At 40.3% G+C, this 20,059-nt stretch overlaps 2 protein-coding genes across 2 annotated transcripts in view; one reads left to right on the top strand and one right to left on the bottom strand.

The window, feature by feature from the left end:
• LOC306953618 (cohesin subunit SA-2-like) overlaps positions 1 to 8,537 on the bottom strand; it is a gene marked incomplete at both ends in the record, with an annotated part of 54,653 nt that extends 46,116 nt beyond the window's left edge. Inside the window, 4 exons of the mRNA XM_079544580.1 lie at positions 851 to 947; positions 2,875 to 3,021; positions 3,613 to 3,697; positions 8,494 to 8,537. Of these exons, the coding sequence (XP_079400706.1) occupies positions 851 to 947; positions 2,875 to 3,021; positions 3,613 to 3,697; positions 8,494 to 8,537 (373 nt within the window). The remainder of the gene's footprint in view (positions 1 to 850; positions 948 to 2,874; positions 3,022 to 3,612; positions 3,698 to 8,493) is intronic.
• A 663-nt stretch (positions 8,538 to 9,200) lies between these two features.
• Positions 9,201 to 20,028, top strand: GTPBP6 (GTP binding protein 6 (putative); the record flags this gene model as incomplete). The annotated part of the gene is made up of 10 exons (XM_079549829.1): positions 9,201 to 9,588; positions 12,028 to 12,165; positions 12,602 to 12,672; positions 14,394 to 14,524; positions 15,416 to 15,486; positions 15,934 to 16,092; positions 17,849 to 18,057; positions 18,832 to 18,980; positions 19,293 to 19,445; positions 19,887 to 20,028. 10 exons carry the CDS (start codon positions 9,201 to 9,203, stop codon positions 20,026 to 20,028), a joined length of 1,611 nt encoding a protein of 536 aa, XP_079405955.1.
• Positions 20,029 to 20,059: the final 31 nt, after the last annotated feature.

Here is a 20,059-nt window from a genome sequence, read left to right as displayed (position 1 = left end):
GAGAAATCAATCCTGTGTTTCCTTGTGTGGCTATTTGGCTACTTGCCCTGGCAACCAAAAGAGCCAACTGTATGCTGTGGTGCATCAGGTTCAGCCCTGCTAGCCATTCCTGCTCTGCTCTGCACTGCTACAGCCTCAACTCAAGCACTGTGTGCAGGTTTGGGCACCACAAAACATGGACATAAAGCTGTTAAGGGGCATTCAGAGGAGGGCTACAAAGATAGTAAAGGATCCTAGAGGGCAAGACAAGTGAGGAGTGGCTCAGGTCCCTTCTGTTCAACCTAAAAAAGAAGAAACTGAGGGGAGGCCTCACGGTGGCCTAAGCTTTCTCATGATGGCAACAGCACCCAAGGGAATGGCATGGAGCTGTGTCGGGCAGGGTCAGGTTGGGAATTAGGAAAAGGCTCTTCACCAGAGGGTGACTGGCCCAGGAACAAGCTACAATCTGCCAGAGTTAAGGAGTGTTTGGACAATGCTCTCTGACGTAGGGTTTGAATTTTGGATGGTCCCACGTGGATCCAGGAGTTGAACTTGATTCCTGGGGGTCCCTTCCAACTTGAGATATTCTATGATTCTGCTTTCTCTGGGCAGAATTTACTTCAAAGATTTACTAAAACTTAGCCCACTGTCAATCAAAACATTTTCCACAGGGAAAATATTAGTTGAAGAGCCAGAAAAAGAATTTGATGTGTAAAAGGTATATTCTAACTGCTGAAATACAATCAGAAGTTTTAACAGTGTAGTCTTCTTAAATCTTTTATTTGCCATTCTGAAGCTTTTACCTAGCAAACATACTTCAGATTACTCTCACCCACAGGCAATCAAAAAAGCTCTTAAGAGAGCCAATTACCTTGGCAGCCTGAGCACTGAATGAAGAAGTTGATCAGATCTAGAAGTGCCACATTCCTGTCTTGTTTGTAAGCTTCAACCCAATCGTCTACCACAGACTAGAACAGATTAAAGGAACTCATTAGTCAAGAGCTGAACACAGCATGCTACACTTCACTGAGAACATCCACAATAGACACAAACATTCCACTGTCTCCATCAAATTATGAAAACGACAATAAATTCCACATCATTTTGTTCCATTTCTAACAATACAATAGGCTCTTTTGAGGCAAAATGTAGCCTTGAACTCTTCATTCCCAAGTTCTGCTTGAGCTAATGTTACCATTCACAGACTCTCTGCTCCCCATTAGTAGGGAAAACAACCTCAGCTTTAATAAACTTAACACACAAAAACCAAAACATCCTTTTCCTGATTTCTTGCCACCAGTGAAGTAATTGATTGACTTTTAAAAACTTCTGCATCGTTAGTAATTAGTATCAGCAACAGTCCCTCCATGTTCTCTTCTCCTCTAATAGCTGGTCTGTGCAGAAAGCTGAAACAGCCCACTTAACCTAGAAACCAACCCTAAATTTCAATTCTACTGAAGTCCAGTTTACAGCCTGTATGTGACAGGTCTGCTGGGACGAGTCATCCAGCCTTCAGCCCACCCACAGTACCACACGACCTCCAGCAGTAGCAGCCTGCACTCAGGCTACTGCTTTTTCAAGTCCTTCCCATTAAGTTTCATACAGCAGAAGCTGGACTCTTCAAGGAGCAATACTCAAGATAACACAGCTGTGGCTGTGGCAGAAAATGCCCATCCAGATGCAGATTGTGAAAAAAATTGCCTCTTATGCAAAACAGAAATATGTTTTTCACACATGCATACATGCGAGACACTACATAGTGGAGGCACACATATATCCATATATAAAACAACTGAAGCTCCAGTTTTAATCTTCCAGACACGTATACAAACATAACACATGAATACGAACACGCTAATACACAGTATGGGGAGGTGGACTTCTTCACACTGAAAAAAACTGCTAACTAAACAGAAGCATGGGGAACCTGATGGTTATGAAACATGCCATCAAATTGCACTGGAATGGAGTTAAAAGAAAAGTGCTAAAAGAAAGGCTTCCTCAAAAAAAAAAAAAAAAAAAAAAAAAAAAAAAAAAAAGCCTGACTTTCAGAATCCTGAACAACAAAGTTTCCTCCTGTTAATATTTTCTGTATTTTTTAGCATTACTGGCTTCTCACGTCCAAATACTGCATTAGCAAGACTGCTTTAGGTACATACATAGGTGGCTCCAAAAGTAATGCCTCCTATTTATTTCCATGGAATCTACAACAGATACACAGAGCACAATAACACTATTGGATAGAGAAATTCTCAGCTATCAAGGGCTAGTTTTTAATATATTCACCAAAATTGGCTATGCATTTTCACCAGCAAGGAATGGAAGCCTGCATGGCTCGTCTTCCACATCACCACCGCTGGAACACACCACCCACCATCTCACTGTGCTCACATCCACTCTTTGGTCTCCATAAAAACTCAGCATGCATCAACAAATGACAGTGGGCGCCATTTTTTACTGTATGGAGGAATTCAGTGACACACCTTTGGTTCATTCACACTTCCATGTCAGACACTATTTTGTCATACTGTCCTTCTACTGCCATCTATTGCAACAGAATGTAACAGAATACTGGCAGGAAGACTCAACCCCTTCTACCGTACTACCAACATCTTCCTCTAATGGGTACTGCCAAAATAATAAAACAGGATGCACTACTTTTGGAGAAGCCTTCGTATGTCCTTCCTCCTTCTAAATATTATTTTCACTAATTTAACAAAGATCCGTTCTCTGCAAGAACCATGCTCATGCCAGTTTTCCAAATACACATTTCTTACCCACCCATGTGAGAAAAAGAACAAAATTTCAACACTCCAGAGTACAAATAATTGAAACAACCACTGTTTTCCCACCTTCCCTCCACCAACCTCTCTCAGAATTCAGAGCTGGAAATACCTGCATGGCCTGCCTCCCCATGCTAACCACTTCAAACAAAGTAACTGCCTCGACCACTTCTCCATTCTGCAGCTGGCTCACTCTTCTGCTCCTGGAAGAATTTCTCCTTATGTTTTCACACTGTTCTCTGACCTTCCGTTTTTCTCTCTGAAACGAGTCAAACAAAGTACATGAGAAAATGAAATAACAACCAACCACAGATAAATTAATTATTCCTTAATAACAAGTTTGCCTTACTCTAATTGCAATGGTTTGCCCAGACTGTTAACTTTTAAGCCTCAATGAGACTGACACGGCGTCAAACATGACTACAAGGGAAGGATTTACCAGTTTGAAACTTTTTCCTCAATAAGTCATAAACATAGCAAGGTGTAACTGGAAAGCAGCTAATGAAAGAAGCCTCTGAACAACTGTGTAATACCCATAAGGCATTTTCCAATGCTAACTGTAATTTCTGAAGAGTCAAAAGTATGCACAAAAGTTCCCCTGCACCTCTTCACCCATAGAGTGAACAGACCATCTGCAAATTGACATCAGCTGTGCAAAACGCACAGCTAAGGACCGAAATGAAGTGACTGTTCAAAAGACAGTGTTGAGGCTCTGCTGCCATCAGAATTTGGGGGTCAAGCTGGAGTCACTAACTGGATACCCTGCGTTGCAATTGTTTCTTGAAATACTCCGTTTTGTAACAATTGAATGTGAGAAAATAAATTCCATAAACAAAATAGACAAACTTACAGACGTTTTCAGGTTGCCATTTCTTACAGAGCTGTTGTTCTGCACAGTACACTCAGGCACAGTCTCATCACGGACAGCATTCTCTCTAAAGCGTAACAAGCACATTGAGGCAGTTAGCAGTGAGAAGAACCAAAATAGATACAAACCACAGAAGAAAACAAGAACATACATACGTGTTTTAATATTCCTACCAACATAGAATGGCTTGGAAATGATATTTTGTTACTAAAAAAACTAACTTTAAAACCGCAACAGAAATTTGGGATCTTTTTCAAACTATTACTTTTCCTAGAAGATACACAGGTAATTAGAAAACTAAAGAAACTATCAAAGACATCAAGGTAGGAGAAATTAAGTAAGCAAAAAAGAAAGCAAATAAATGAAACAGAAAGCTGATGTTGACTTAAAGCAGCCTGTAAGAGCTTTGCACCACCAATCAATAACACAAGTATACAGCCACTTTGTGGATCCTCTATGCAAGAGAACATCTGATGGATCCACAGCCTAACACAAGAGGAAGTTTTACTTGCTCTGTAAAACATGCTGAAGAAAAAAAAAGACACAAAAAATAATTTTCGTTTGCAGGTCATTGCTAATATGATGGAAGAATAATTTTATAAACAAAGATGCACCTTTTGGGGGATCTGAAGCCATACATTTATCTGCAATGAAATCATGCCATTTTTCAGCATTCCCAATGCTAACAATATGCTTTGCGAAAGGTCATGTTTGAGCAGACGAGCTAGATCCCACTTGTGCAGCAGGTCCAGTACTGGTGGCTGGCTGCTATGGCCTCCTTTTAAACTACGGTGGCCAGGACATGAAGCCAGTTGACTTGTACTATAAGAAGGCACAAAAAGAAAGTAAATATGAGAGTGTACAGTCACTTAAATGTTCATGATACTGCTGCAACAAGAGAGCGTACTAACACAAGCGAGCACTTTACAGAGAACACAACAGTGTATTACACTGTCAGATACAGTCAACTCTCCAATACCCAGTTGGAGAATTAAGCGTGCTATGGATGCAGAGCCAGCTTGAGCCCTGCTAGGTTTATCAATGCCAGACAAGCACCATCCATCTTCCAAAGACAGCTTCAGTCAGATAATGACTCTGCAAAGCAAATCCCAAGGCTGTGTACCATCAGCTGCAGGATGCAGGTCCTGATGTTACTTCAGTAGTGAGAAACTTCTATCTAAACATGGCTCTATTTGCTTCTTGAATTTATTGGAACACTGTCCTGTAAGTGACGCAGCACTGGACTTCTGAAGATTCCTATGTTGCTGTCCAGACTCCATTAAAATATATCCAATTTCTAAATAAAATCATGCAAACGTGTACATCTCCTACAGAGAAAAATCCAATTACATCCCATGAACTTCTCCTTACAGAAAAGTTTAGAATGCACTATACTGTTGACAGATGGAAGCCAGGAAAATAAATTAGGACAAACCAATCTTTAGATCAGTTGTCTAGATTTCTGCATGCAATAAAAGGAAAGAACCGTACTTCACAACCAAGTCAGCATGCCGTAAACAACACTTGGCAGTTTTCAGAACGCTCCCTTTGATTTGTAATTGAGAACCACAGAGTTCTGAATCTGAGAGAATCTGAAGCGCTACCAAAAACTTCCTGCTTCAAAAGAACAAGCAACAAGCTGTTTTGCTTTTCCAATGCCTGTTAGTTCTTCTCAGATTATTTTACAGGCCATAAACAAAAAAGATCTGAATGATCCTTATATGTAAAGGCGCTGCCTCTGCTATGTGATTAAACATTTCCATTTCTAATTTTTTTAACAATATACAACATTACACTGCTGGAGTAACGTGTTTATACTTGTACTAGCACTACAGCTCAGATGCTAACTGGCATTTTGTTACACGCTATCTGTTTCTGCAGTTTACCTCAATATAATATGCAACATACTCTCAAGTTTAGGCTGAATTAAAATATTTAAGTAACGAGAGGAAAAACAACACTGCTGCAGGACATTTCAGCCAAGCACTTGTCTGAACACATGCTGCTTTTAACATCTCCATCTAGATGATACCTCACTGAAGCTTTAACTCATGCAGCTCTTCCCCAAGAGCCTCCTAGAGGTCCTGAGACTGCGTGCAAACATTATGCACACAGAAAAAGCACTTCCACGTAACAGTCCGCTGATCTGTGCTGCTACTCTTGTCAGCTTATGCCAGGCAAAATCTGCCGGTAGTAAACGGGTTAACCAAGTCAGTGAATGCTTGGTACATGGAATAGCAGGCTTACCAAAGCTCAGCCATAATGAGAAGACTGCTGACCTACAACTTCCTCATGTGGGCTAACAACTCCAATGAAAGTACAGCTCTGTGATGAAACCAGTCAGACTAACTTTCACACAGTGCTAAGCACTGCTGAGAACAACCAAGGAATTTAACTAAGCACTAAAGAGGTACTAAAAAGCCACTCAGTTTCTGAATCATTTTGGCTATCAGTGCACCACAGCACTTAAAAATTATTTTAAGAGATTCCACATCATAAGCCCCTATACAATAAAACTGCATGGGGGAAAAAAAATTACTAAGAGCCTTCACAGCTTGATCCTGCTTTGGAAGGAAAAAAGGACATTTTCACTTTGTACCAAACTTCATTATGAACTGGACTAGTATGTTATATTGCATTTAATGTATTCTTTAATTCTCAAATATTGTACGTTGACTTGCATTCTTTGAAAAGCCCTTAGATCTCATTTGGCTCCTTTATATTTAGCTGTAAAAATCCCCATACCTGGAAACATTTAATTTTGGCAGAGATATTTCCAATGCCATATATGATCAATACTCATATTTATTTCTTTTTTTTTTTTTTCTAGTATTGATATTTCCAGCAATGCTATTCATAAGGGAGGTAAACATCTGCCCCAACTAGACCAGAGTCTACAAACCGAAGCCATTCCAAAATTAAGTATTTCCATTTATGTCTTTTTTTATCTGCACAATTTCTTTAGAAGAAATTGCAAAAAAGAATTAAGACATTCTCTTAATTTCTCAAGCAAAACAGGAACTACTGTATCTAGTCCTAAAGATGACACAATTATTACTGCAGCGATCCTTACGCATAACAATATTTATAACACCTTTTCAGTTACATGAAATAACAGGAGGTACAACAAATTTTGAAGCAACGTGTTGTTTTCTTTCTCTCCACATGTTAGTTTGCACCTAATCAAACATTCTGACATACCTCAACTCACTGCCTTGCGCACAAGTAAGGAACACTTCCCAACCATTTATTTTGTCAGTGATCAGTAAGAAAGCACAGGCAGAATGCCACTCCTATCTCATCATAATTCTGACCTTTAGACCCTGCTACCGTGCCTCAAAGGTGCACTTTCACCATGCCTTCCTGCCACAATACAGTCCTTTCACAAGTACTAGAAGCCTTAGTGATGAAACAAAAACACCTGAAGCAGGAAGGAAGCAAAGCCCTTCTTCCAGCCCTCAAACAACGCTACTGTGAGAATTTCTGAGCTCGGTTTTCCCAACATAATAAATGTTTCGAGCTTAGAGACTCAGAAAGAAAGCTACCTCCTTAACACTGAGGTTACATTCCTAATTGTATTTTTTACATTACTGAACAAATCCTACCAGTATAATTTTTCAATTAACTTCTTCACCTTTTTGAGACAACATCAGAAGTTCAGCTAAACAATTGCCAGGTGCCTTCCTGCCACTTTTGACATTGCAAGGTTGACTACAGATGAAACATTCTGAAAAAGCCATTTGGCAAGCTACATTGATTGGCATCATGGACTAAGGGCACATCCAAAAGCTTAGGGAAGCAAAAAACCTGAAGTGTGCCTGCTCAGAAGGTGACCAGAACAGCAAAGGACAAGCTACAATGAGTCCAAAACAGTTAATACTGGATACCTAAGAAGTTTCACTCTTTGAAACCTACACAGGATATGCCCACATTTATCAACTTTTCTATATCTGCTCTTTCTACTCCCTTGTTCCATCCTTTAAGTAATTTGAGCAAATTTGATTCATAAATCACCTCAACTTGATGCTTAAAAACACATGCTTTGAAAGGCAGAAGAAGACTTGCATATCCCTGTGAAAGCAGCTATGGACAAGTATATCTTCTCTCTATGCCCTATGTTGGAAAGGAATACACAGTGCCAACAGGCAGACTACAGATTAACTTAGCACTCTTCCATTTCAGCACTCTAAACATTACTGAAGCGAACATACATGCCAAGACTACAAATCTGTCCATCTTTACTCCCAGAATCACAGAATGGTTGAGTTGGAAAGAACCCCACAGCCCACCCAGCTGTGGACTGAGCTGCCCCCCACCAGCTCAGGCTGCCCAAGGCCCCATCCAACCTGGCCCTGAGCACCTCCAGGGATGGGGCACCACAGCTTCTCTGGGCAGCTGTGCCAGCTCCTCTGAGTGAAGAGTTTCCTCCTAATATCTAATACAGGCTAGGTTTACTTGCACTCCAATGAATGAGGCATAGAAACAAGACCAAGACCAGCACAGAACACCACGTTTAGAGGATGCTAAACAATACATTGAAGATAATAAAACACAGACATTGGTAACAAGCCTCAGTACATCACAAATACCTTACAAAGAGAGGTGAAGTGCTGGAACAGGCTGCCCAGAGAAGCTATGGATGCCCCGTCCCTGGAGGTGTTCAAGGCCAGGTTGGATGGGGCCCTGGGCAGCCTGGTTTAGCATTAAACGTGGAGGCAGTGGCCCTGCATCTGGCAGGGGGGTCGGAGATTCATTATCTTTAAGGTCCCTTCCAACCCTGGCCATTCTGTGATTCTGTGAAATACCCCTATTAACCCTGTCACCCACACAACACAAAACCCAAGAGACCGTGTCGGGCCTTACTTGTGGCTGGGGAGGTTACAGGCTGCGTTGGGCTCGGCTATCATTTCCACCGCATTCTTTCAGCAGCACAGGCAGCGAGCTAACCTGGCCGCGCTCACAAGTTAACGGCACCGCTTCTCCGCCGCGGCTCCTGCGGGCAGAGCAGCAGCAAACTGTCGAGAGAAGAAAACGAGAAAGGTTAATTACACATTAGTTCATTAACACCTCCAAATGCCAACGCAGCTCCGGGAGAGAAATGAATTCAAAGAGGAAGGTCCGGGGTTGGGAGGCCTGCAGCCGGCAGGAGCCCCGCAGGAGCTGCGTCCCGTCCCTGCATCCCTTACACGGGCCTCTTCTCGTGGAGGTAACGGCACCAGCCCGCCGGGCCCGGGCGCCTACGCGGAACCGGACGAGAGCGCCGAGGCGACGGGAGCGGCCCAACCGACGGCAGCGGAAAGAGAACGAGGAGGAGCAAGAGGAAGCCGGGCTCACTCACCTGCCCGCCGTGAGGGGACGTCGCCCCAACGGCCGAGCGCGCGCCCACGCCGCCTCCCTTTCCTCAGCCGCAGCCACCCGGGCCCCGGCCCCGCAGCCCGGCATCAATCACGGCCGCCCCTCAGCCAATCGGCGGCGGGGATGGCGGTCACGCGGGGCGGGCCGCGCAGACTCGCGGAGCGCCTCTGCCGCGCGGCCTCCGTTACGGCCCGCCCTCTCGTCGAGGTCGCGCCATGGGGCCCGGCCGCCTCTCGCGGGCGCCGCTGCTTCTGCTGCACTGCCGCCGGGCGCTGAGCGCGGCCCGCCGCCCCCTGAAATCGCCGTACAGCCGCTCGCTCGGCTCTGCCGCCGCCGCCCTCCGCCTGTGTGCTCCTCAGCGGCCGCCGGACGGGCGGGCGGGCGGCAGGGTGCGGTGGAAGGGAGGAGCGGGTGCCAGCGGGGATGATGATAATGATAATGACGACGATGAAGATGAGGAAGAGGAGGAGGACGAAGAAGATGACGCAGAGCTGGAGGAGCTGCTCGGCCCCCCGCCGCTCGGGCCGCAGCTCGGAGCGCACCGCGTGGCTGTGGTGCAGCCGGCGGTGAGGTGGGGCCCGAAGAAGCCGCTGCTCACCACGGGTGGGTGGGAGCGACGGGCGGGCAGAAGCGGCGTCTGCAGCCCCCGATGCTCCTGTGCGGTTGGGGCAGGCGGGAAGGGCTTGTAGCCATTGGGGCTGCGCTCTGTCAGCAGGGCAAAGAAGGGAACGAGCGGCCTTAGGCACGTTGTCGGGGTAGTGAAGGAGTGGTTTTGTGCGCTTAGGAACACGAGTCGCACGGAGATGTGCTGGGTGCCCCGTCCCTGGAGATGCCCAAAGTCAGGTTGGACGGGGCTCTGTGCAACCTGATGTAGCTGTAGTCCCTATCCCTAGTGGCCCTGTTCGTTGCAGGGGATTTGGACTTAGCTGTGCTTAAAGGGTTCCTTCCAACTCAAGCAATTCTACGATTCTGTGGCACATTCATCAGTAAACCTCTTGTCAGGGCCTTGAAGTCTGTTATGGAGGAGCCTAAGTTCTATTTAGTTTCATCAGTGCAACAGATTACAACAAATTATCCTTTTACAGAATAAAATTTGTGACTTTTACAGGATTTACATAATTGTTTCCACTTTAGAACTGGAGGAAAAAAAAAAAGAAGAAAAAAAAAAAACCTACATGTCACTCAGAAAGTAGAGCCTCCTATTTATTTCCATGGAAACTACAACAGATACAAAGAGCAAATTATTTGATAGAGCAATTTCTCAGCCACCAAACACTAGTTTTCAGCACAGCCATCACCATTAGCTAAGCATTTTTGCCTGTACTGAACAGGAGCCTGCATGCTGCGAGCAAAAAAATCTGCACCAATGAAGGAGATGGATGCGCGTGGCCATCTGGAATGTGGTTTATCTTTCACATCTCTCATGCCACTGCTGAAATGCACCACCTGCTGCATCACTGTGCTCATGTCCACTGCTTGCTCTCCATAAATGCTCAGCATGCATTGATGACTGTCAGTGGGTGCCATTTTTTTCAGCATGGAGGAATTCAGTGACACATTTGTTTCATCTGCACTTCCATGTTAGAGGCCATTGTGTCAGGTCGTCCCTCTGCTGCCATCTGTCACACAGCAACCACATGTAATGGAACACTGGTGTGAAGGTCCAACTTCAACTGCCATACCATTAACATCTGCTTCTGATGTCATGGGCCAACATCATTAAATAGAAAGCATTATTTTTGGAGTGGCCTTCATATAAAGGCACCTTTCGGTCCAATTGTACAGAATAATAGCAGCTGAATCTACTGCTCTTGATAGACCCTTGTAGCCCATGTTATTTTGTACAGGGCTTTGCACTGGAGATGTTTAAAATGAACAAGATTGAAATCTGTGCCCTTAGCACATCAGAAATCAGTGTAGATACGTACATGAACAAGTGCCAGTGGAGTTAGTGTCATGTATCTTAGTTGTTACCCTCAGAGAGTCTGGTATGATGCTATGTTGCATTTCTAGAAGGAAACGTTGCTAACACACTTTGTGGTTAAACCACTTGCAATTGTGGTTTAACCCTGCAGGTGGCTGAGCACCATGCTGCCTCTCACTCACTCCCCCCTTTCCCAGTGGGATGGGGAAGAGAATCTGGAAAGAACAAAAGTAGAATTCATGGGTTGAGATAAAACTATTTACTAAGACAGAAGAAAGGATAGCAGATATGATCATGTATATACGTATTTATACATCCATAAATGTATGTATAATATGAATGTATATAATAAGTGCTGCACAAGCAGTTGCTCACCACCCCCTGACCAATGCCCAGCTAGCCCACCAAAAAGCAGAACAGAGAGAGATAAACTTTTCCCCCCTTCAAAACTCCTTCCACATGATGTCATATGGTATGGATTATCCCTTTGGACAGTTTAATTCAGCTGTCCTAGTTTTTTTCCCCCCCTAGCTCCTTAGGCCCTTTGCTGAGAGTGGCCTTTGCTGTATACAACACTGCTTTGCAGCACCTACAAACATCAGTGTTGTCAACATTGTTTTTCTTCTAGAACCAAAATTACAGCATCATACCAGACCTTCCGAAGAAAACAATTCCATCCCAGCTGAAACTAAGACAGCAAAGTATGCAGTATTAATAATTCTTTACATATTGCTACAAAACAGCAAGGAATTAATCACATATTTTTGTGCTCGTCTGAAGTAAGTTTATTTTAAACCCAATTACTCATCTTAGTTTTTAAGACTAAAGCACACTGTTTAGGCGAAAGGCTTTCTTGATTACAAAATCCAAAATTCTTCAAAATCAAGAACCATAAAAATAATTTACAATGGTAGCAAGATGTTTTTGTGTAGTAAAATTACATCAAACTATGAGTTTAAACAGCTCCTTATGCTGCTGTTTGAAATAATTAAATTAGTAGAATTTAGGTGTTGACTACAATCTTTCCCTGTTCCTGCATGTCTTGTAGTTACTGGAAATTTAAGCAACTGATAGGTTTCAATCTTTTTTTTCCTTTTTCTGTGTGTGTGTTTCTAAAGCTGAATTACAGATTGCTGAAGCCGTTGCTCTTGTAGATACCCTTCAGAACTGGACAATTTTAGATAAAATAATTATTCCTACCAAAAATCCCGACAAGAAGTTCATTTTTGGCAAAGGAAACTTTGAGGCTTTGACAGGTAAGAACTGAGATTTTTCGGCACTGCATCTTTGTCAGAGGAAACCTTCTATAGCTGAACTATTTGAGGATAGGTATAAACATTGAGGAAGAGTAGAGGAGTTTTGTAATCCATGCAATAGCTTTGCTAACAAATCAAAGTGGTGTTTTTAAAAGGTAACAAAAGCAACACCGAATAGAATTGACTCATACTTATTTGAAAATATGTCTGGCAACTTAATCTCTATGTTGAAGTGATTGGCATAAGTGAGAAGGGCAGCTGTTTTTGACATAGTGTGAAATCAGTGCAAGTACGACTGTTCTGTGGTCAAGGAGTATGATGTCATTTGGTGTTTTATGAGCTCTGTGCTCAGTGCAAAGTGCTTTTATATTCTGTATATTTCAAAAAGAGAATCGACATTTAACTCTGCATTTTGTATTGGCAATCCATCTTCTAGAAAAGATTAAAAAATTACCCCACGTGACAGCTGTCTTCTTGAATGTGGAAAGAATATCTTCAGTAACAAAGGTAATTAAATATAGTATCAAATCATATTCTTTGCACAATGTTATTTGGAAGATGCTGGTGATATCAGTAGGGTCAATTCTGGCTCTGAACTTGCAAATGATGATAAATGAAGCCAGCTGGACTGAATTTTGTCAAAAGCAAGCTTAATTCCTGTTATGTTTCTCCAGTTGATTTAAAGGTATTTCATGCAGCCATCATGCATGAAACTTTCCTGCAGCCTAATGGCCATTTAGACTGCTCCAACTTCTGCCACGGGCTCCATGTAAAACATTGGAAAAGTTACTTAAGTCTTTTATACAAAATGGGGGTGAAAACATTGCTCTTGTGAAGAAATGTCAAGGTTTTGGATTAGATGCATGCACTAGTTTCTGTACCTCTGTAGATGTTGGATCTCTTTTCTGTAGTGCTACGGTTGCTGTATTGTATGTGAGCTATAAATTGAATGTGAGCTATAAATTCAAAGCGAGCCTGTATTTCAATTTTTTATATATTTGAACTTTAATTCCTGATGATTCTTAAAAAGAAAATGTATTGCAAAGGGATAGATTGCTTGGGGGGAGAAGCATGCTTAGCTGTTCAGCTTTTTTTTACTTTTTTTAAATACTGTGGTAGTAAAATAACTGGCAGATGAACCCTAATGCTCTTTAAAATACTTAGGCAAAGTAAAATAAATACTTACTAGCTTTTTTTGCATGTACAGTGTCATCCAGGGTGTAAAATAATACAAACACTGTAAGCAAACATTAATCCTTTGCAGATAATTTTGAATACATTCCCTGGATTGTAAAATGAGTACAGATAGATACCTTTAAGAGACAGTTATCTTGAGCACTTCAATTTACTGATGAAACGGAAATTGAAAATGTTTCACAAAGGTTACCATCTACTTTTTATTCCATAATTCCGAGTTTGTCTTTTTAGTATAAGATTTACTAAAAATCTGTTCTCAAATCTATATCTAAGTGCAATTTGACGGGGTATTGATTCGAGAAAGTATATGAGAATCAAACACTCAGGTCATTCTGGATCAAACACTTACAGATCATTCTGGATTTTAGAGATGGTGATGGGAAACTGCTGCATACTTTAAGTACTTTAACTCTCTTTTTCTGAATTTGGGCAGTTTGTGGTGAGGGGTTTAGTACTTCAGGGAAGGCTGGTCATGCAATAATTGTCCTGGCTTCCTCCCTGCCTATATATATATATATATATATATATATATAGGCAGGGAGGAAGCCATATATGTATGTATGTATATATATATATATATATATATATATGTATGTATGTATATATATATATATATATATATATATGGTTTTTATTTAATATCAGTAACTGTTCTGCTTTTTCTTTATTATCCATATCTTTTGCCATATGAGCTTTTAGTAATTATTTTTTGTAAGGGCTTAAGCACTGAGATTTTTTTTCGTTATTTAATGCTGTGAGATGTCCTGTAAGACCTGTTTTCAGAATCTATTCAAGGCAATAAAAGGATTCTTGTTGAATTAATTAGGCCTACATGTAAAGTTCTACCTTCCAAACTCATCTTTCTTTCTGCCCTATCAAAATTTTGGCTTGGGGTGCTCATAATCATTATCCATCCATTTAAAGAGAATCCTCTGAGTCCGGCTAACCGTAATCCTGTGTACTAAGTGATTTACTGATATTCTGTTATTGGGCAGAAAACGTCTAGTTTGTTTTGTTTTACATGGCTAAAGAAAGAACTGGAAGATGCCTGGGGTGTGAAAGTCTTTGACAGATACACAGTTGTGCTTCATATTTTTCGTTGTAATGCAAGAACTAAGGAAGCAAAACTCCAGATTGCGTTGGCTGAAATTCCACTCCTCAGGTACGTCAAGTTGTCCAAAGTACATACTGATATTTCCGTATTTTGTGACAATGTTTTTACATTAACAGTATAGTACTGTACTGTAAAGAAAAATGATGCTGTTTTGGTTGTTGCATCCTATTCTCAATCGTTGCCAGGAGCATACGCTCTGGAACAGGTTGCCCAAGGAGGCTGTGGATGCCCCATTCCTGGAGGCATTCAAGGCCAGGCTGGATGTGGCTCTGGGCAACTTGTTCTGGTAGTTGGAGACCTTGCACATAGCAGGGGGTTGAAACTAGATAATCCTTGTGGTCCTTTTCAATCCAGGCCATTCTATGATTCTATGAACATTGAAATATTTGCTTTAATGTAATTGCCTCAAACTTGTACAGTACTGAAAGACAAAACCAGAGTGTTGAGTAAATAATGTTAGAAAATATATTTCTGCTTGAAAGTCCCTGGTTCTTTCTAATGTGGAAAATGGATTGCAAGATTCTATATGAATTAGGATAGATGTATTTCCTATATAAAATGAATAGTTATAATGAGGAAAGCTATAAACAAGAAATATTAAAGGCACTAATTTTTATTTACGAATTAGAAACATCTGTACATGGAAGCTGGTGTGAGTTGCATGGATGTATCAGTCATCTTTGGCTTTCTGAAATTTCAGAACAACCAGTATAATTTACTGAGATGCATCGTTTTTCAAACCACAGCTGGGGAGCCAGAAATAATGGATTTTTTCACCAGGCAGTTTTTCCCCATGAGCAGTCTTTATTTACACCTGTTTCTTCTAGTGTTTTCATCTGTACTGTTAGAATGTCAATAGTGCTACATATTTGCTAGACATTTTTTAAGATAACTTTATTAAAGTAGTCCACTTGTAATTAATTATTACTGCACTGCCAGGTCAAATCTAAAAACTGAGGTGTCTCATCTAGATCAGCAGAGAGGTGGATCAAGATACATCATGGGCTCAGGTAAAGTGGAAATATTTTCATGAATTGGAGGATTCTTTTTTCTCCATAATTAACATAATGAATTACATCTTATTTTACTGGGGGAGGCTGGGAGGAAAGGCAGTTTGTGTTCTGCCTCTTACTTAAGTGAACGTACAAAAGATTTGTGGAAAAGTAACCTTAATTGTGACCATAATAAAGTTTTAATGCTCAATAAGTGGCCATGGGCAGAGTGTTTGTTACCACAGGAGAACATCATAAGCGTACATGGTTATTCTAAAGTTCTTAGTGTATGTTTTAATAAATATTTATCACTCTGATTCTATGTTTGGCAAGAGTACATAGTTTTAGTTGCTTATTTATAACGTCATATCCTCTAGTGGTAACTCACTCACTTTCCAGATGTCCAACTGTTATTTACTGTTCTGTTTTAGACTGTTCTGCCAGTTACTCTTACGTATTTTTCAGGTGAAACTTTCATGGAGACACAGAATCGTCTCTTGAGAGAAAAAGAACTTAAAATTAGGAATGCCTTGGAGAAACTAAGAAGAAAAAGATCTTTGCTCAGAACTCAGCGCAGAAAACGCGAGTTTCCAATTATCTCAGTAATGGGCTATACTAATTGTGGTAAGCAAAAGCAAAATTGTAGCACAAAAAAGCTTACCTTGTCTAATTTTTAATAAGAATGTCTAGCCAGAATCTGATTTTAGTATAAATAGGCTTTGTATTTTAAGTAAGTTTTGGATTGTGTAATGAGTGTATGTCAATTAGGTTATAATTAGGAAAGCAGATAATGTTTGTTACAGTAAGATGTTTCTGTGGACATGTTCTGGAGAAATTCCTAATTCCTATTGTGTGAAAGGATTTTACGTTTAGTGTTGAAGACTATTGCTAGTGTCCTGTTGTTGGGCTCCTCACTGCAAGAAAGACATTGAGGCCCTGGAGCATGTTCAGAGAAGAGCAAGAAAGCTGTGAGAGATCTGGAGCACAGGTCTTATGGGGAGCGGCTGAGGGAGCTGGGAATGTTCAGTCTGGAGAAGAGAAGGCTCAGGAGAGACCTTATTGCTCTCTATAATTACATGAAGGGAAATTGTGGTGAGGTGGGAGTTGGCCTCTTATCCTATTAACTAAGAGGAGATAGAAGGAATGGCCTTAAGTTGAGCCAGGGGAGATTCAGGTCGGACGAGAGGAAAAGCTTCTTCTCCAAAAGTGTGGTCAGGTGCTGGAATGGGCTACCCAGGGAGGTGATGGAATCACTGTCCAAGGTGTTCAAGAAACATTTAGATATTGTACTGAGGGGACATGGCTTAGTGGGGAAATATTGGTAATAGGTGGCCAGTTGGACTGGATGCTCTTGGAGGTCTTTTCCAACCTTAGTGATTCTGATTCTATGACTCTGTTATGTCTTATGATAGAGAACAGTACAGGTCACTAGGTAAATTCAGGAGAGGTGGGCAGCTAATCTGAGAAATTTAAGAGACACTGTAGCTTTTAATTGATTAATGTGTAGTATTTAAAGAAATACTTTTAAGATAATGTAAGTAAAGTCAAAGCTTTTTTTTGTAGGGTTTTTTTTTTTTTTTTTTTGTTTCTTTTTTCTAATAGTTTACAACTCATACGCAAGGCATAAATTGACATTGGACTAGACACTTTTTCAGTTTATATTATTTTAAAACTACTTCATTTTATTATTCAACATCTTTATTAAAAGGAAACTTACCTTGCACTAATTTTATAATCTGTTACACTGACACTTTAAAGCTACTTTTAAAAATGAAGATTCAACAAAACATCTGTGGTAGAACTTTGCACACGTAATGGAAGTACTTTAAGCTAAAGTGTTCCATATGTATTCTAGATAATGACTGTAAATTCTGTGAAATATTCATGAAAAGTTAAGCCCAGTTCTAGTCTTTTGTTCATGACAGAACACCTACTAAAAGCATAAAACTAATTAAAACATATATTATTAATGCTTCTGGTGGTTGTTGGATTTAACAAGGAAATATTAAATTGTTTAATTTCAGAACAGAAGTACAGAGGAGTTTTGAAGTGTTGTCACTGGCATGATTCTTTTGATAGTCTTAGAGGTAAGATGTAGGTAGATCAGTGCAGGATCTCTTCAGTCTGTGATCATCTCATGATTTCACAGCAGAACCCTCAAATGTGGCCTTAAATCCAGCTCCAAGTTTAAAAAGTTAAGATTATCTTGGATTTCATGACACAATATAGATAACAAGTCATAGGTTAGACTTGACTTAAACTAGCGAACTAGGTACAAAAGGATATGTTACACCATAAAACTCACCTGAATCTTGCAAATTAAAATTTTACTTGAAGTCATTAAAATTTTCTCTTTTTGTTTTGGTTTTATTTTAATTAGGGAAAACTACATTGATCAAAGCCTTGACAGGGGAAGCAGGAATTCAACCCCGAAATCAGCTGTTTGCTACTCTTGATATTACTGCTCATGCCGGCTATCTGCCCTCACATATGGCAGTCATATATGTTGACACCATTGGTTTTCTGACTGATCTTCCACATAATCTGGTCGAGTCCTTTTCAGCTACATTAGAAGAAGTTGCTTACTCAGTAAGTAGTTGACTACAAATATTAAAAATTAAATCAGTTTTCTTTTAGGTAATCTTTGCCCCGTCAGAAAGGGGGAACTTAACTGGCATGCTGTTCTTTGTATCTGATGTCCTTAATAACATGCTTTTACTTTTGGCAAGTCCTGAAGTGGTCAGGCCATTGGACTAGGTTTTATTTGTATGTCTCTTCCAACTGAACTATTCCATTCTGTGAGGACAGAGATATAAACAAAGCTTGTATCCTCAAAAATAAAGAAATTCAGTGGTAATTGGATGCCCAGCCGAGTACTTCTGGGGATTGGAGTGTGTAATAACAGGAAGTTCAAAAGCTAACTGCAGCTGTCACTTTTTTTTTTCATGTGTTAGGTGAAAAGCAATAAATTTACGTTTCATTATTGTTTTCTAAAGTTTGAGACAGTGTCTGGAGCAAAGATGCTGAAATATTTTGAATGCAAATATTGAGTTTTCTTGGTTTTTATCGTGGTTTGCCTTAAATTTGTGACATTTCTAACCATATATGTTCTTGAAACTGGTAACTTCTGTATAAAACTTCCTAAGTGAATCACCAGTAACAGTATCTCAAGAGCTATGGATAAGGAAAGTATTGATTTAATAGCATTCTGATAGTTCATTTTATAGTGTTAACCTGACAGAATATTTTCTAGTGGATAGAAAAGTAGCTTGTATAAAACAAAAGCAAAAATAGTATGAAATCTCTACAACCCAATAACTGAAATGTTCCATTAAGTAACTTCTGTATATTGATGCTTGCTAGGATCTGATAGTTCATGTGAGGGATATTACTCATCCTGAAACCATCCTCCAGAAAGCAAGTGTTTTATCAGTTCTAAAGAATCTTAATCTTCCAAGCCATTTGCTGGAATCAATGGTAGAAGTTCATAACAAAGTGGATTTGATAGAAAGGTAAGCAAGAGATGTCACATGTACTTAAACATTTCTTATGTTCTGGATGCTTCTCAATTCTAGAAGAGAATACACACTTCTGAATACATGTTTTTCCATCTTTACATATACAAGTTTTTCAGTCTTTACAGATGTAGCCATGGTCTTAAAACTTATTTTATTATCCTTAAATTTCAAAAGAAATCACTTGTGTCATACAAGAAGCAGTCTCTGTAGAGATGTGTGATGTAACACAGCTAAATTGTCTTTGCTTGGAATATTTTCACAGTCTAATCTTGACTTACAAACTTGCGGATAATTATTACTTTTCAGCTATGAACCCACTGAAGAAAATGCTTTAGCTATTTCTGCTCTACATGGGCATGGTTTAGAAGAGCTGAAAGAAGAAATAGAGAAAAAAATTCTGAAAGCAACGGGAAAGAAGATTCTGACAATTACAGTCAACTTACAGGGACCTCAGCTAAGGTAAACAATTTTGAGTTTTAAGGACTTGAGACTTAAGAAGGACAGATATGAAACTCAGTCTTGCAGGTCTTATATTTGCCAAAACATACCACACTGATTTTAATTTTCTTTAAGAACTGTTGTGATAATTGTTTGATAGCTTATTGAAAGTAGCCATGGTAGATACTGTGTTTGTACAGTAAGGTAACTTTTTGAAAGACCATTCCACCTGGTCCTGGAGCCAGATTTCGGGGGAAAAAATCCAAACCAGAGATCTGAAACATTTATGTAAATACTATATTTTATTTCCAAACAGCAAGTAGCAAAAGAAAAGTTAAGTGAGGAACTTCATCTTTTATGGCGTTGAATTACTTAGATTGGAACACGTAGACCAAAAACAAAGATCACATTTTGTGCACTTCAGGATACCTTTAAGATGCTAATACACACTCATTTTTACAGTTGGCTCTATAAGGAATCAACGGTTCAGGACGTAGACGTCATGCCTGATGATGCTACAGCCAGGGTGAAGGTGATCATCAGCAACTCTGCTTTTGGCAGATACAGAAACCTCTTTCCTAGCAGTAAGATTTTTGTACCATGAAATCCTTCTGTCAAAAAAGACACTGATCTCT

The sequence above is a fragment of the Tetrao urogallus genome (assembly GCF_951394365.1).
Source record: "Tetrao urogallus genome assembly, chromosome: 1".
In the NCBI taxonomy this organism is placed as follows: Eukaryota; Metazoa; Chordata; class Aves; order Galliformes; family Phasianidae; genus Tetrao; species Tetrao urogallus.
Note: the sequence above shows the minus strand (reverse complement) of the source record. Positions and strands in the feature narration are given on the sequence as shown.